Source organism: Magallana gigas, chromosome 2 (genome assembly GCF_963853765.1).
Source record: "Magallana gigas chromosome 2, xbMagGiga1.1, whole genome shotgun sequence".
In the NCBI taxonomy this organism is placed as follows: domain Eukaryota; kingdom Metazoa; phylum Mollusca; class Bivalvia; order Ostreida; family Ostreidae; genus Magallana; species Magallana gigas.
Window position 1 is genome coordinate 57,027,785 of NC_088854.1, and position 16,421 is coordinate 57,044,205.

Sequence of the window (16,421 nt, forward strand, 5' to 3'; positions counted from 1 at the left end):
GTAAAATTGTATAGGATGTGCTGTATATCAAGTTCTGATTGAGGGATGCTTACTCTCTGTAGGACCTGGAGCTGATGAGATTGGGGGACCAGACTTTGGTCGGGGAGCGAGGCTTGTTGCTGAGTGGTGGTCAGAAGGCCAGACTTACACTCGCAAGGTACTCACAGTTCTATGGGGGCTCAATAAGGTGGATTTCATGGGTACTTCTCACCTTGAAATTAACATATCTAACAAATTATGAAACACATTCTTAGCCAAATACATGTACAAGCAATTCCATGAAATACATCCCAACAAACCTTTGAAAATGTGAAAGTCCATAAAAAATAGCCCCTACAAAAAATGAATCCACAGGTTTCAAAATTATTCGGTATTAAGAAGGCTTGATGGCTGTGGCTTTTTTTTTTTACACTGTATTGATCCCCTTTACAGGAAGAGTTCCAGAAATAATTAAAGAAACATCCAATTAAAAAGATAAATTATTATGGATATTTACTTTACTTATTATAATTTATAGTTTAACAATTCATGTGTTGACATTTTTAAAGATCTGCATGATGGTTAATTTGTTGACCATCCAGCTCCTTTAAGGTTTTAATGTTTTCTAATGATTCTCTTCCAATGTATGTAGGGTGAAAATGTAGCATGGATTAATTTATGATCGAAGAAAAACCAATCTTGAATTCATTTTGAAATTAGAGATGAAGACTGACCATGCTCTTAATTCTTTATTGATTGATAGGACGGTGTACAGGGAGGCAGATGTGTACCTGCTGGATGATCCCCTGGGGGCAGTGGATACAGAGGTGGGAAGTCACCTGTTCCAGAGGTAAGAGAGAGAGAGAAAGAGGGAGAGAGGGGGGGGGGTTTGTACAGGGATCAAGGCAGATGTGTACCTGCTGGATGATCCCCTGGGGGCAGTGGACACAGAGGTGGGAAGTCACCTGTACGTTCCAGAGGTGAGAGAGAAAGAAAAAGAGAGAAAGTGTTACTTGAGAGAGAGAGAGAGAATAAAATGCTGATGTCTTTTGTTTTAGATGTATTTGTGAGTTGTTGAGAGGGAAGACCAGGATTTTGGTGACTCATCAGCTGCAGTATCTAAGGTCAGCTGACAGAATTGTTGTTCTGAACGAGGTTTGTTCCACTTAATTTTACCAATACTGTAGGCAGCAATGAAGCTTATTCTCAGTCATCTTTGTAGTTATAAATATTCTTTGCTTAACGTCGAATATGACATATTTCCGATTTTTTCTTACGTTTCTTTGACTTTGATTTGTTAAAGATGATACCAATAACTATGATATGTTGTTGTAGGGTAGAGTAGTAAGTGTTGGAACTTATGATGAACTCGTGAAACAGGGGACCGAATTCTCCTCCATCCTTACCAAGCATGACAAAGACATGGAAGAAAAAGATGAGAGTCAGGAAAAATCCATCAATGAACAAGGAGAGAAGGTAGGTTCCTGATCTTGAAATGTCAACTGACCTTAGATAACACAAAAAATATGTCAAACTGGAACTAGAAAAAATAGAAAGAAGTCCAAGACCATTGATCAGAGGATAAATTTCTTTTTCTGTAGAGTACTGAGGCGTTTGATGATGGTGAATTTGTGGAGACTGGGGACGTTGGTTGGAATGTGTACAAGGACTACTACCTCTCCGGTCGGCCATGGCTGTATCTACCGCTCACCATGTTCCTTCTTCTGATTGCCTATGTCAGTGAGAGTAGCTAACTAACAGTGCAAGTCTGAGTGTGGGTGTGGATGTGAAGGAGGGGGGACAGATTGAATCCATGATATGCAAAATATTTGAGCATCTAATAAAGTGAAACTTATCCAGAAAATACACTGAATTTCCTTTAGTGAATATGTATGTGATCACATCACAATGTAAATAAATCATAGATGTGAAATATATACATCAGTACCTAGGAAATCTTTGCAAACTTTTTGGAGGGATTTTACAGTGATATACATGTAGATACATGTATAAACATTTACATTGTGGGAGAATGAATGTTTGAGGATGGCTTGATTATAAGGTTTTTATTACACAATTTCTACAACATATTTCTGAGTATCTATTAAAGGTGTCAGGGTAGTCTCTACGTGACCACCTATAGAGTAACCTAGATTTAAATATAAGATAATTTTTATAAAATTGCAGGCTGCTAATGGATATGGAAACTGGCATCTAGCTAAATGGTTAGTAATGTGTAAACTACCTTTTTCAAAGTATATCTGTACTGATTGCTCATGTATAAACTTTGACTTTTCCTATATCTGTGGGTGTTGTGAGTCATGCCAGTCAATATATACATGTATGAACACAAGTACCGGTAGTTATATTTTACTTCACACTTGTAATTTCTTAATCTCTTGGTTCCAGGGCTGAACTCTCAAATTCTCTAAACTTAAGGACACAAAATGGATCTTATCCACTTTATCCAGTGATTGATACATTGAACCAAACACATGGACTTTACACAACATACATGTACAACATAACACCCCATCTACAGACCAGCAACTTTACCACCGAGGGGTCCCTGATCACCGTCCAGGGAGATGAGTTGATGCAGCAGTACCTGGTGGCCATGTCTGTCTTTGTGGTGGGAATCAGCCTCTTCAGCCTGGTGTACTTCAGAATGTCAGTCATCATCAGCAAGAGACTTCACAACAACATGTTCCAAGTGGTGATGGGGGCCAAGACTCATTTCTTTGACTCAAACCCTGTGGGTAGGGAAATATACATAAAATCTATGCCTGTCTGTCGTTTCTCGATAAGACCAATGGATGGTTTTGATATACATGTAAATGTACTTTATACAGGAAAAATGTTCCCCCTTTTTTTATTTTTGCTCTTTTTGCCCTTGTTGTCGAGGCAAAATTAAGACTGGGCGAATTCCAATGTTTCACATCTCTCCTTAAACACATGCAATTGTGTCTGGGCAAATTAAAGATGGGGCTAAACTGCGTCTAGAAGGACAAAAATAACAAGTGAAAATAACCCTATGTTCATAACCTAATAACTTTGTATCTTTATGTTATAGTTTGTCAGCTGAGGATTTAAGAGACTATTTCTGAAGATGACGTGACACCATCTTGTCTGTCTGTCTTACCGGTATTCTCATGGTGACCCTTGATCTTGACTTTAATCATGCTGTCGATCTCTTTTCAGGTCAGATATTGAATATATTTGCACGAGACTTGGGTTTGATAGATTCACTCATACCTTCATTAACGAGCACGGTCATAGAAGTAAGTTCGATCTTTGCCCAGGAACATATTTTTTTCACACATTAAATATCTGCAATATGATAAATTAAGAAATCCTTAACTTGAATTTTATTTTTGAAACTCAGGATCTTGGAAACAGCTATTGCATACCAATCTTCTTGTATTGATTAAATTAAAATCAGTGTCTTTATTTTACTATTTGAAGATATAGTAAAGTATGGTTTAAGGGGCATGGTCACAATTTTGGTCAAATTTTATTTTGCTGTTTCTATTATTTACAATTCTTTAGAAATGCGTTTCTAATTATCAAATGAAATTTGAAAGTCAGTTGTAGAGATATAAGCAAGTTACAGAGCTCGCAATTCTTTGTCATGTAAACAAGGCTCAATTGCCCTGTTTTTGTTTACATAGGTTCAATATACCTGTAAAATTTCTTTACCAAGCTGTTTGTCTATCTTCTTAATATGCATTTTATGCATAAATAAACAGTTCCAAACGTCAAAACACATTCAGTTTAGGTCTAAAACTAGAATTTTCACTTGAACATTCAAAATGTAAACAAAAGCTTTGTTTACAAAGCAAAGAATTGTAAGCTCTATAACTTGCTTATAACTCAAAATTTGGTTGCCTATTAAAAAAGCTTTACTGAAGCATTGAAACATAAAATTCCGAAAAATAATTTTTGAACAAAATCGTGACCATGGCCTCTAAAAAATTGTGTCATATTTTTTCAATTGACCTTTAAGACCCATATGTTTATTGTTCTAAATATTAAATGTCAGCTCTTTCATTTTGTATTTTAATTTAGATATCTGTTCAACTGGCAATGAAAATTGGTATAACCTGTATCATCAATCCTTTCTTGCTGTTACCTTTGACTCCCTTGGTTATAGTGCTTTACTTAATAAGATGGTTCTCGTTACCGACTACAAGAAATATGAAACGTTTAGAAGCCATGAGTAAGTAAAATGCAAATTCAGGGCTGTGTTCAAGATTATAGCAGCTAACTAGTTCGATGTGGCCATTATAATCTTAAACCATATTTTAGTTTATCCATTAGAAGCATTAACACATACAGTGGATTCAGTAGGACTTGGATACATGTATTATCCTAGAAAATACAAAAGCCACTACGATCTTGCATGCAACCCTTGTCACATCATCTTCTTAAAAGTAACAAAACAATGATTTGAGCCTTTATCATGTACAGTTTGTTCCACTCCTTGTTTCTTTAATTAAGATAGTCATGAGTCCAATTTAAATCTTAGCATGCATACTTTGTTCAATCTCCTGTTCTTTGTTAAGCCCAGAGTCCTATCTTCTCCCACATCTCGGACACTCTGGTGGGTCTCCAGTCAATCCGTGCCCTTGGGATGAGTCGGAAGTTCCTGCAGGATTTTGACAGATTCCAGGACCGACACACCAGTGCCTTCTTCCTTTACCTGTCCACCATCCGCTGGTTCAGTGTGCGTTCTCTTTTCTTCCTGGATGTCTACTTTGTCCTTGTCATCTTGTTGTCATTGGTTCTCAGGGATAGTAAGTAGTGGAATCAATAACATAGTAAGTAGTGGTATCAATAACATAGTAAGTAGTGGTATCAATAACATAGTAAGTAGTGGAATCAATAACATAGTAAGTAGTGGTCCCAGTTAGATGGTAAGTAGTGGCACCAGTAAGATAGTAAGTAGTGGTCCCAGTAAGATATTAAGTAGTGGTCCCAGATAGTAAGTAGTGGTCCCAGTAAGATAATAAGTAGTGGTCCCAGTTAGATGTTAAATGTAAGTAGTGGTCCCAGTAACATAGTAAGTAATGGTCCCAGTAAGAGAGTAAGTAATTGTCTGGGATAGTAAATAGTGGTCCCAGTAAGAGAGTAAGTAGTGGTCCCAGTAAGATAGTAGGTAGTGGTCCCAGTAAGATAGTAAGTAATGATCTTAGTAAGATGGTAAGTAGTAATACCAGTAAGATAGTAAGGAAGGGACTCAGGTAGTAAGTAGTGGTCCCAGGAAGACAGTAAGTAATGGTCCCAGTAAGATAGTAAGTAATGGTATCAGATAGTAGGTAGTGGTCCCAGTAAGATAGTAAGTAGTGGTCCCAGTAAGATAGTAAGAAGTGGTCCCAGTATAGTAGTAAGTAGTGGTCCCAGTAAGATGGTAAGTAGTGGTTTCAGTTAGATAGAAAGTATTGATCTTAGTAAGATGGTAATTAGTAATCCAAGTAAGATAGTAAGTAAGGGTCTCAGGTAGTAAGTAGTGGTCGAAGGAAGACAGTAAGTAATGGTCCCAGTAAGATAGTTTGTAGTGGTCCCAGTTAGATAAAAAGTAATGGTCCTAGGAAGATAGTAAGTAGTGGTCCCAGTAAGATAGTAAGTAGTGGTCCCAGTAAGATAGTAAGAAGTGGTCCCAGTATAGTAGTATGTAGTTGTCCCAGTAAGATAGTAAGAAGTGGTCCCAGTATAGTAGTAAGTAGTGGTCCCAGTAAGATGGTAAGTAGTGGTTTCAGTTAGATAGAAAGTATTGATCTTAGTAAGATGGTAATTAGTAATCCAAGTAAGATAGTAAGTAAGGGTCTCAGGTAGTAAGTAGTGGTCGAAGGAAGACAGTAAGTAATGGTCCCAGTAAGATAGTTTGTAGTGGTCCCAGTTAGATAAAAAGTAATGGTCCTAGGAAGATAGTAAGTAGTGGTCCCAGTAAGATAGTAAGTAGTGGACGCAGTAAGATAGTAAGTAATGGTCTCAGATAGTAGGTAGTGGTCCCAGTAAGATAGTAAGTAGTGGTTCCAGTTAAATAGTAAGTAGTGGTCCCAGTAAGATGGTAAGTAATGATCTAAGTAAGATGGTAAGTAGTAATCCCAGTAAGAAAGTAATGAAAGGTCTCAAGTAGTAAGTAGTGGTCCCAGGATGACTGTTATTAATGGTCCCAGTAAGAAAGTAAGTAGTGGTCTCAGATAGTTAGTAGTGGTCGCAGTAAGATAGTAAGTAATGGTTCCAGTAAGATAGTAAGTAGTGGTCCTAGTAAAGTAGTAAGTAGTGGTCCCAGTAAGATAGTAAGTAATGGTCTCAGTAAGATAGAAAGTAGTGGTCTCAGTAAGATAGAAAGTAGTGGTCCCAGTTAGATTGAAAGTAATGGTCTCAGATAGTAAGTAGTGGTCCCAGTAAGATAGTAAGTAATGGTCCCAGTAAGATAGTTGGAAATGGTCTCAGATAGTAAGTAGTGGTCCCAGTAAGATAATAAGTAGTGGTCCTAGTAAAATAGTAAGCAATTGTCTCAAATAGTAGGTAATAGTCCCAATAAGATTGTAAGTAATAGTCCCAGTAAGAAAGTAAGTAGTGGTCTCAGATAGTAAGAAGTGGTCTTAGTAAGAAAGTAACTAGTTGTCCCAGTAAGATAGTAAGTAGTTCTCCCAGTAAGATAGTAAGTAATGGTCTCAGATAGCAAGTAATGGTCTCAGATAGTAAGTAATGGTCCCAATAAGATAGTAAATAATGATCCCAGTAGGTGGGTAAGTAGTGGTCTTTGATATTAAGTAGTGGTCCCAGTAAGATAGTGAGAATTGGTCCCAGTAGGATTGTAAGTAATGGTCCAAGTAAGATAGTGAGTAGTGGTCCCTGTAAGATAGTAAGTGATGGTCCCAGTAAGATTTGTTTTTTTATTGACATTTGTTCTTAATACAATAGCAAAAGTACTTACTTCATAATTTTTCAACATAGATGTATAGGATCTTTAAATATAAGTAGACATGCACATTTTCATACAGAGTATTCGACATAAATCTTATAAATAAAAAAAATATTTAAAAAAAAAAAACATAAAAAAAAGATTGACAAAAAGGTAATGAAAAAAGGTTTCAAACACACATGTATATTTCACTTTTAGTACAGCAAGATATTGCCTATGCTAACATGAAGGGCCACAATCTACTAACTACAAGTCTCTAATGCCCCATGTTAGCAAAACAGCGACCACACCTGGTATGTGGACCTGTTGGCACCAATTTATATTACAAAACAGATATAGAAAAGATATATAAATATATATAAAATGAAAATAAGTTATGTATCAATCAACCTATTATATGAACTTTAAACTGCTTCTAATACGTTTTAAAAGGATTGCAAAATTCCTTTCTGACAACGATTTGTAGACCTCAGAGAATATTTCTTGAGGTTTTTCCTCTTTGTTTTCAATTCTACAATACATTTTATACTTATATATCTTACAGGCAATCAAAGAATTCAAACTGTTAAGAAATAGTGTTTTCTCATTCTTTTCAAAATAAAAACCTTTTACTACTGTTTTCCATGATACATCAAAATTTAAACATTTTTGAACAGTGTCCCATATTTGACTTACATTCTTACATCTCAGAATGAGATGCTCGTTGTTTTCCTTTACATTTTTACAAAAGACAGACATATCATTTTCAACAATTTTCCATCTTTTCATCATTTCTCTATTACATAATAAATTGTTTAGTAGTCTGTAATGAAAGTCAGATATTTTTTTGTCTTTAATGGCTAAGATTTTTTGTTCATAAATAGATTTCCATGATTCCTTGGAAATTTCAAAAACATTCAAAAATTGATGTAATGGTGCTACAAATTGTTTTTGACGAAAAATGTCATAAATTAGCTTTGAATTAATATCACAGATGTATACATGGTTTTTAAAACACAGTTCAAAAGACGTTTTTCCGAATACAATGTTTTCATATTGAATATCTGACAAATCATATTTTTGAAAACATTTTGAAAAGATCGTTTTTATAATTACATATTCACATATCCAGTTTCTTTTACAGACAAGTTGGTCACTAAACCATTCTGCAGGTTTCAAACCATTTTCGTTTACAATATCGTTTAAGTACGTGATACCACTTTTTAACCACTCTTTAAAAAATACTGGTTTGTTTTTAAACACAAAAATTTTATTACACCATAGCGGTTCTTTTAATAGTGCGTTTAGATTCATGTCTGATTTAAATTTTTACATTCGTTAAAAAAGACAAATTTTTCTTTGTAAAACAGGGGAAAATGTTCCATCATTTGATAATCATGTAAACATGTTACATTGGTTTTACAGAGATACTCAAAATCAAAAAAACATTTCTTTACACAGACTGTCTACAAAAATTGATAAGGAACTGTTTTTTCTGGAAATGTGATTTATCTAGGACACTTTTATGTATTTAAGTTTCATCAGTATATTAACAATACCTATGCCTCCATCTTGAATTTTTCCTATCTGAGTATTTCTTTTGATCCTGTCTTTTTTATTCTAAATAAAATGATATAAAAGACTCTGTATTTTTTTCAGTATACCTTCATCTGGGAGGTTTAAAATTGATCCAGTGTATAAGAATTTTGGTATTGCCAAACTATTTATTACACAAACTTTACCAAATATTGTTAATTTTCTTGTTTTCCATGACTCAAATAGTTTTTTCTAAATCGTCAACAATTTTTGTCCAATTTTTATTGTAACACATCTCTTTGTTTTGACCAATAAAGATTCCAAGAGTTTTTATACATGTTTTGTTTACTCTTACATTTTCTATTTCTTGTAAAACATTTTTCCAGGGACCTGTTAAGAGACATTCTGTTTTAGACATATTTAATTTCATACTTGATACTTTACTAAAACTTTGTATTATCTCTAGGGAATTTTTCAATGAAGCTTCGTCTTTTAAAGGGAGAGTACAGTCATCTGCATGTTGTATAATCTTTATACTCTGAATCATTCCAGGTTTTTGAAAGCCTATTATATTTGGATTAGACCTTATGACGATTGCTATGATTTCAACAACGAAAAGAAATAATATTGCTGATACCGGACACCCCTGTCTTATGCCTCTATACATATTACATGTCTTAGATATCCACCCATTGTTTTTTATTCTGAATATAGGTTTGTTATACAATATGTTAATCCATTTCAAAAAGTTTTCTCCAAAATTGAATTAATTTTTTAAGAACTTTTAACATAAAATTCCACTCAACAGAATCAAACGCTTTTTGAAAGTCAAGGAATAACAAAATTGATTCCAAGTTATTCTCCTCATAATAATAAAAAATATCAACAATTAATCTTGCGTTTAACGCTATATTTCGTCCTTTAATATAAGCTGATTGATTAATATGTATTGTTTTATCAAGTATATTTTGAAGTCTGTTAGCAAAAATAAAAGCAATAATTTTATAATCGGTGTTTGTAAAGCTAATAGGTCTATAATTATTTAAGTTTTGTGGATCTCCTTTTTTAAATAATAAGGTGATAAGAGAGAGCCTCTGCGAATATGCCATAGTTTCTTTTTAAAAATTTCTTGAATAGTACAATAATAATTTTCTTTTAAGCTTTCCCAAAATGTTTGGTAAAATTCTGATGGTAATCCATCAAGTCCCGGAGACTTATTTTTTTTTCATACTTAGTATAGCTTCTGTACATTCCGAAAGCGTTTGACATTTGTCTAGTTCTATTCTGTCTTTGTCGTTTAATATATATTCTAAATTTATATTATCGAGATATTCATCTACTGTACTGTTATTTGTGTTGCATGATTTATATAATTTCTCATAAAATTCGCAAAGAGATTGTAAAATTTGGTCTTCATCAGATATATAATCATTTCCGTTTCTTAAAGATTTAATCATATTTTATAATTGTCTTTTCTTTTCTAAACTTAGAAAGTAAGCGGTATTTTTCTCTCCATTTTTCTATCCAGTTTGCTCTGGACCTTATTTGAGCACCTTTTGCTTTTTTATTTATCAACTCTGACAATTCTGTTTCTAATTCTCTTTTTCTGTTCATATTAATATTTTCATAAGGCAAGTTTTCAATAATATTTATTTCTTTTTGGATTGAGCTTATTTTGCTTTTATATGATTTAGAAAACTTTTTTGAGAAATTTATACAGAAAGTTTTTATCCTTCTTTTCAAAATATCCCATGAATCGATAGGCTTTTCTTTATCAAAAGTAAAATGCTTAAGGAGTATATTCATTTCACCTATGAAGTTTTTGTTTTCAAGTAACGAAGTATTGAATTTCCAATATCCTGGTCCTCTTAAATTTTCATTTGTAGTAAGAGAAAAAATTAAACATTTATGATCGGACATTCTCGTACCATTTGAATGAGACCCTGGAATGTTTTGAATTCTTATACTTTCACACGCATAACAAAAAGCACTAGATTTTAGAATATATTCAATTCTACTTGCTGGGACATTTGCCCCATTACACCACGTATAACCTTGCTTGTTTCCTTTCATATATTTCCATAAATCACATAAGTCGAGTTTGTTCAACAAAGATTTAAACAGAAGTACACTTTTATCTGGATTTAGATTATCTGATAGGCAGTTAAAGTCTCCGCATATCAAAATATTCTCAAAACTCTGAGCATATTTTTTTTATCCAGTCTAAAGTTTTCTTTAAAAAATCGCATCTATTATTTACATCGTTTGGTGCATATATATTTACAATTGTAATAATAATAAATAACTCTATATTTACCATAAGCTTTCTACCATCATTTGTTTTATGATCATTAATAATTTTACATGACAAGTTATTTCTAAATAAAATTGAAACACCCCTGCTAAAAGGGGAGTCTGAGAAACAGTGCACAGATATACCCGACCATCGTGCATCATAATTTACAGTGTTATTCTCAGTATAATGTGTTTCTTGTATAAATATCAAAATTACTATCATTTATCCAGGTATAAAATTTTAGACGCTTTTCTGCAGTATTTAACCCTCTGCAGTTAACAGATAAACAGTTAAGCTTGTCCATTACGTTAAAAGAAGCATACTGCTAAAGCTTACTATAGCTTAGTTCTTCTTGTTTTTCCTCGTCGATGTCCTGGAGCTGCTGCTTGATCCTGACTTAGGGTCAGACGTGGGTTCCGTTCGCTGCAACTGGGATGCAATGCCAGCGAGTAAGCGTCCGAGCCTATTCTGTCCCGGCCAGTGTTGCATCACGTTATGGGGTTTTCCGGTGAGGTTGAGACCGCTACCCCAGTAGCTGTCCCACGTGGATTCCACTAGGATGTCGGTTTTTTTAACATTAGCTAACGCATCTTTAAATTTGGCACACTGCTGTAGCTTTGCTTCCAGAATTTCACGCATCACGGTATCCTTAGACGAAATCCAAGCATCAGATTCTAGAACCTGGCTTCCCAAGCGCTTGGCGTCCAAAGCGGTTTCCGATTTGCGTATAGCCTCCGCGCGGCTAAGTTCTCCTGACCTTAGCGATTTCACATGCTGGAAAGCATGTTCAGCTGAGGGAAACGTTTGTCCGAAGACTTTGAGATCCGATGAGAAAAAATTTGATAGAGGGTTGTCTTTTCCAGAGAAGCAGACGATATCATCCTGCTCAGAGACGTATTGCCTACATTTTGGCGATCCCGGAAAATGACCTGTTTGTTTGCAAATTCTGCAGCACTGTTCATATTCGCAGTTATTCCTGTAGTGGTCATCAGCCCAACAATTTGTGCACTGCTTTTTGCGTTCACGCACAGGTTGACCCTTGTGAGCAATAGTGCAGCGAAGTCCTGCACAAACTGCGCTCCGCGGTAGAAAAGCATCGTTTTCAAGGGGTGACATATACACAAAACGGTTCCCGTTCAGAATTTCTGTCATACGGTGAGTTATGGGGTGACGAATTTTTTCATATTTTATATCGCTTGTTAGCTTTGCACCGAGACCTTCCAGCATGTTTTTACGCAGCTGTCTTCTACGGAGAGGGGTATCCCTTTTACTAAGATGCGCACAACTTTTTCATCTGGAGAATTTGTTCCCGCGGAGTAGGGATTTGTATCGAACACTTGGACAGCTCTGCTTCCGAGTGTGAATCCTTCGTTTACGAGGATATCTCTGCTTTCTGCAGATTTGATGTAGATCCTCCACAGATCTCGGTCCCTTTGCACACATAGCACATCAGAGACTACGCCGCTTGCCGCCTCAGCAATATCAAAATCTGAATAAAATTTACCTTTATTTATTTGGATGTCCCTGTTACGCATATACACTGTATACAGGTTTAATAGTATGTGACCATTCCATTGTAAAATGTTTTGAAGACACGACTGGGCTTCAGTACATAAGTAGGCCAGACAAGTATTTGGTACTGAGTAGATAGTGAACACCTTCTCACGAATCCAAACAGACACAGTACAAAGAAATGTGTCCTTTAAGGTTCCAAAAATTTCCAGAAAATAAGGAAAGGAATTATACACACATAGTCCTATGATAACGCAACCTTTTAAATGCAAAAAATTTTACATTTGCACCTATAATAGGCGAAAAAACGATCAAAATTGACGGAGCAAGAAAAGCACGTCCGCACTGTTGTCCGTCACGTGACCAACCCCTGATCCCAGTAAGATAGTAAAGTAGTGGTCCCAGTAAAGATAGTAAGTAGTGGTCCCAGTAAGATAGCAAGTAGTGGTCCCAGTAAAGATAGTAAGTAGTGGTCCCAGTAAGATAGTAAGTAGTGGTCCTAGTACAGTAGTAAGTAGTGGTCCCAGTAAGATAGTAAGTAATGGTCCCAGTAAGATAGTAAAGTAGTGGTCCCAGTAAGATAGCAAGTAGTGGTCCCAGTAAAGATAGTAAGTAGTGGTCCCAGTAAGATAGCAAGTAGTGGTCCCAGTAAAGATAGTAAGTAGTGGTCCCAGTAAGATAGCAAGTAGTGGTCCCAGTAAGATAGCAAGCAGTGGTCCCAGTAAAGATAGTAAGTAGTGGTCCCAGTAAGATAGCAAGTAGTGGTCCCAGTAAGATAGCAAGTAGTGGTCCCAGTAAAGATAGTAAGTAGTGGTCCCAGTAAGATAGCAAGTAGTGGTCCCAGTAAGATAGCAAGTAGTGGTCCCAGTAAAGATAGTAAGTAGTGGTCCCAGTAAGATAGCAAGTAGTGGTCCCAGTAAGATAGCAAGTAGTGGTCCCAGTAAGATAGCAAGTAGTGGTCCCAGTAAAGATAGTAAGTAGTGGTCCCAGTAAGATAGCAAGTAGTGGTCCCAGTAAAGATAGTAAGTAGTGGTCCCAGTAAGATAGCAAGTAGTGGTCCCAGTAAAGATAGTAAGTAGTGGTCCCAGTAAAGATAGTAAGTAATGGTCCCAGTAAGATAGTAAGTAATGGTCTTAGTAAGATAGTGGTTTCAGTTAGATAGAAAAGAATGGTCCCCGTAAGATAGTAAGTAGTGGTCCCAGTAAGAGAGTAAGTAATGGTCCCAGTAAGATATTTAGTAGTTGTCCCAGTAAGATAGTAAGTATTGGTCTCATATAGTAAGTAGTTGACCCAGTAAGATATTTAGTAGTTGTCCCAGTAAGATAGTAAGTAATGGTCCCAGTAAGATAGTAAGTAGTGGTCTCAAATAGTAAGTAATGGTCCCAGTAAGATAGCAAGCAGTGGTCCCAGTAAAGATAGTAAGTAGTGGTCCCAGTAAGATAGCAAGTAGTGGTCCCAGTAAAGATAGTAAGTAGTGGTCCCAGTAAGATAGCAAGTAGTGGTCCCAGTAAGATAGCAAGTAGTGGTCCCAGTAAAGATAGTAAGTAGTGGTCCCAGTAAGATAGCAAGTAGTGGTCCCAGTAAGATAGCAAGTAGTGTTCCCAGTAAGATAGCAAGTAGTGGTCCCAGTAAAGATAGTAAGTAGTGGTCCCAGTAAGATAGCAAGTAGTGGTCCCAGTAAAGATAGTAAGTAGTGGTCCCAGTAAGATAGCAAGTAGTGGTCCCAGTAAAGATAGTAAGTAGTGGTCCCAGTAAAGATAGTAAGTAATGGTCCCAGTAAGATAGTAAGTAATGGTCCCAGTAAGATAGTGGTTTCAGTTAGATAGAAAAGAATGGTCCCCGTAAGATAGTAAGTAGTGGTCCCAGTAAGAGAGTAAGTAATGGTCCCAGTAAAATATTTAGTAGTTGTCCCAGTAAGATAGTAAGTATTGGTCTCATATAGTAAGTAGTTGACCCAGTAAGATATTTAGTAGTTGTCCCAGTAAGATAGTAAGTAATGGTCCCAGTAAGATAGTAAGTAGTGGTCTCAAATAGTAAGTAATGGTCCCAGTAAGATATTTAGTAGTGGTCCCAATAAGATAGTAAGGAGTGGTCCCAGTAAGATAGTAAGTAATTGTCCCAGTAAGATAGTAAGTAGTGGTTTCAGATAGTAAGTAGTGGTCCCAGTAAGATAGTAAGTAGTGGTCCCAGTAAGATAGCAAGTAGTGGTCCCAGTAAAGATAGTAAGTAGTGGTCCCAGTAAAGATAGTAAGTAATGGTCCCAGTAAGATAGTAAGTAATGGTCTTAGTAAGATAGTGGTTTCAGTTAGATAGAAAAGAATGGTCCCCGTAAGATAGTAAGTAGTGGTCCCAGTAAGAGAGTAAGTAATGGTCCCAGTAAGATATTTAGTAGTTGTCCCAGTAAGATAGTAAGTATTGGTCTCATATAGTAAGTAGTTGACCCAGTAAGATATTTAGTAGTTGTCCCAGTAAGATAGTAAGTAATGGTCCCAGTAAGATAGTAAGTAGTGGTCTCAAATAGTAAGTAATGGTCCCAGTAAGATATTTAGTAGTGGTCCCAATAAGATAGTAAGGAGTGGTCCCAGTAAGATAGTAAGTAATTGTCCCAGTAAGATAGTAAGTAGTGGTTTCAGATAGTAAGTAGTGGTCCCAGTAAGATAGTAAGTAGTGGTCCCAGTAAGATAGTAAGTAATGGTCCCAGTAAGATAGTAAGTAGTGGTCTCAGATAGTAAGGAGTGGTCCCAGTAAGATAGTAAGTAATGGTCCCAGTAAGATAGTAAGTAGTGGTCTCAGATAGTAAGGAGTGGTCCCAGTAAGATAGTAAGTAATGGTCCCAGTAAGATAGTAAGTAGTGGTCCAAGTAAGAAAGGAAGTAGTGGTCCCAGTAAGATAGAAAGTAGTGGTCCCAGTAAGATAATAAGTTATGGTCCCAGTAAGATAGTAAATAATGGTCCCAGTAAGATAGTAAGTGTTGGTCTCATATAGTAAGTAGTTGTCCCAGTAAGATATTTAGTAGTTGTCCCAGTAAGATAGTAAGTAATGGTCCCAGTAAGAAAGTAAGTAGTGGTCTCAAATAGTAAGTAATGGTCCCAGTAAGATATTTAGTAGTGGTCCCAATAAGATAGTAAGTCATGGTCCCAGTAAGATAGTAAGTAGTGGTCTCAGATAGTAAGATATTTAGTAGTGGTTCCGGTAAGAGAGTAAGTAGTGGTCCCAGTAAGATAGTAAGTAATGGTCTCGGATAGTAAGTAGTGGTCCCAGTAAGATAGTATGTAGTGGTCCCAGTAAGATAGTAAGTAATGGTCTCAGATTGTAAGGAGTGGTCCCAGTAAGATAGTAAGTAGTGGTCCCAGTAAGATAGTAAGTAGTTGTCCCAGAAAGATAGTAAGTAGTGGTCTCAGATAGTAAGTAGTGGTCCCAGTAAGATAGTAAGAAGTGGTCCCAGTAAAATAGTAAGTATTGGCCCCAGTAAGATAGTAAGTAATGGTCTCAGATAGTAAGTAGTGGTCCCAATAAGATACTAGTAGTAAGTAGTGGTCCCAGTAAAATAGTAAGTACTGGTCCCAGTAAGATAGTTAGTAGTGGTCACGGTAAGATAGTAAGTAGTGGTCCCAGTTAGTTAGAAAGTAATGGTCCCAGAAAGGTAGTAAGTAGTGGTCCGTCTAGAAGTCTTAGTAAGATAGTAAGTACTGGTTTTCTGTTTCAGTGATTGGATTATCCGGGGGACTGTTTGGAATGGCTCTGAATTATTTGCTGACAATGGCCACCCCTTTTGCGTATATGATGAGGAAAACTGCCGACTTAAACACACTGGTAAGAGTCCATTTTACATCCATTCACATCTTTCTGTACATGTATTCTAGATATTCTTGGGTGTTCAGAGAAGAAATTTGCTCTATGTTATTTCTACTTGTAAACAGTTTTAAATGACTCTGATTGTAGATGACATCTGTGGAAAGAATCGTGTCCTACACAAAGCTAGAACAGGAGGCCCCCAAAGTCTCCAATTCCCCGCCCCCTTCCTCATGGCCTCAAAATGGGGAGATTAAATTAGTCAATGTAGGACTACAGTACTCATCTGATACTGACCAAGTCTTACACAATATAACATGTCTTATCAATAGCAGAGAGAAGGTAAGTTCAGAGTCAAATCAGATGTAAAACACCATAAGACACACAGACAGA

The 16,421-nt window shown here is 36.1% G+C and overlaps 1 protein-coding gene across 2 annotated transcripts in view; it reads left to right on the forward strand.

The window, feature by feature from the left end:
- Nucleotides 1-16,421, forward strand: part of LOC136273171 (ATP-binding cassette sub-family C member 4-like) — a 44,278-nt gene that overhangs the window by 25,852 nt on the left and 2,005 nt on the right. For both annotated transcript variants that reach the window (XM_066077380.1, XM_066077381.1), the window contains 12 exons: nt 63-157; nt 743-829; nt 1,038-1,134; nt 1,315-1,455; nt 1,581-1,715; nt 2,167-2,204; nt 2,389-2,738; nt 3,181-3,260; nt 4,048-4,198; nt 4,545-4,775; nt 15,943-16,049; nt 16,179-16,370. In XM_066077380.1, coding sequence (XP_065933452.1) covers nt 63-157; nt 743-829; nt 1,038-1,134; nt 1,315-1,455; nt 1,581-1,715; nt 2,167-2,204; nt 2,389-2,738; nt 3,181-3,260; nt 4,048-4,198; nt 4,545-4,775; nt 15,943-16,049; nt 16,179-16,370 — 1,704 coding nt within the window. The remainder of the gene's footprint in view (nt 1-62; nt 158-742; nt 830-1,037; nt 1,135-1,314; nt 1,456-1,580; nt 1,716-2,166; nt 2,205-2,388; nt 2,739-3,180; nt 3,261-4,047; nt 4,199-4,544; nt 4,776-15,942; nt 16,050-16,178; nt 16,371-16,421) is intronic.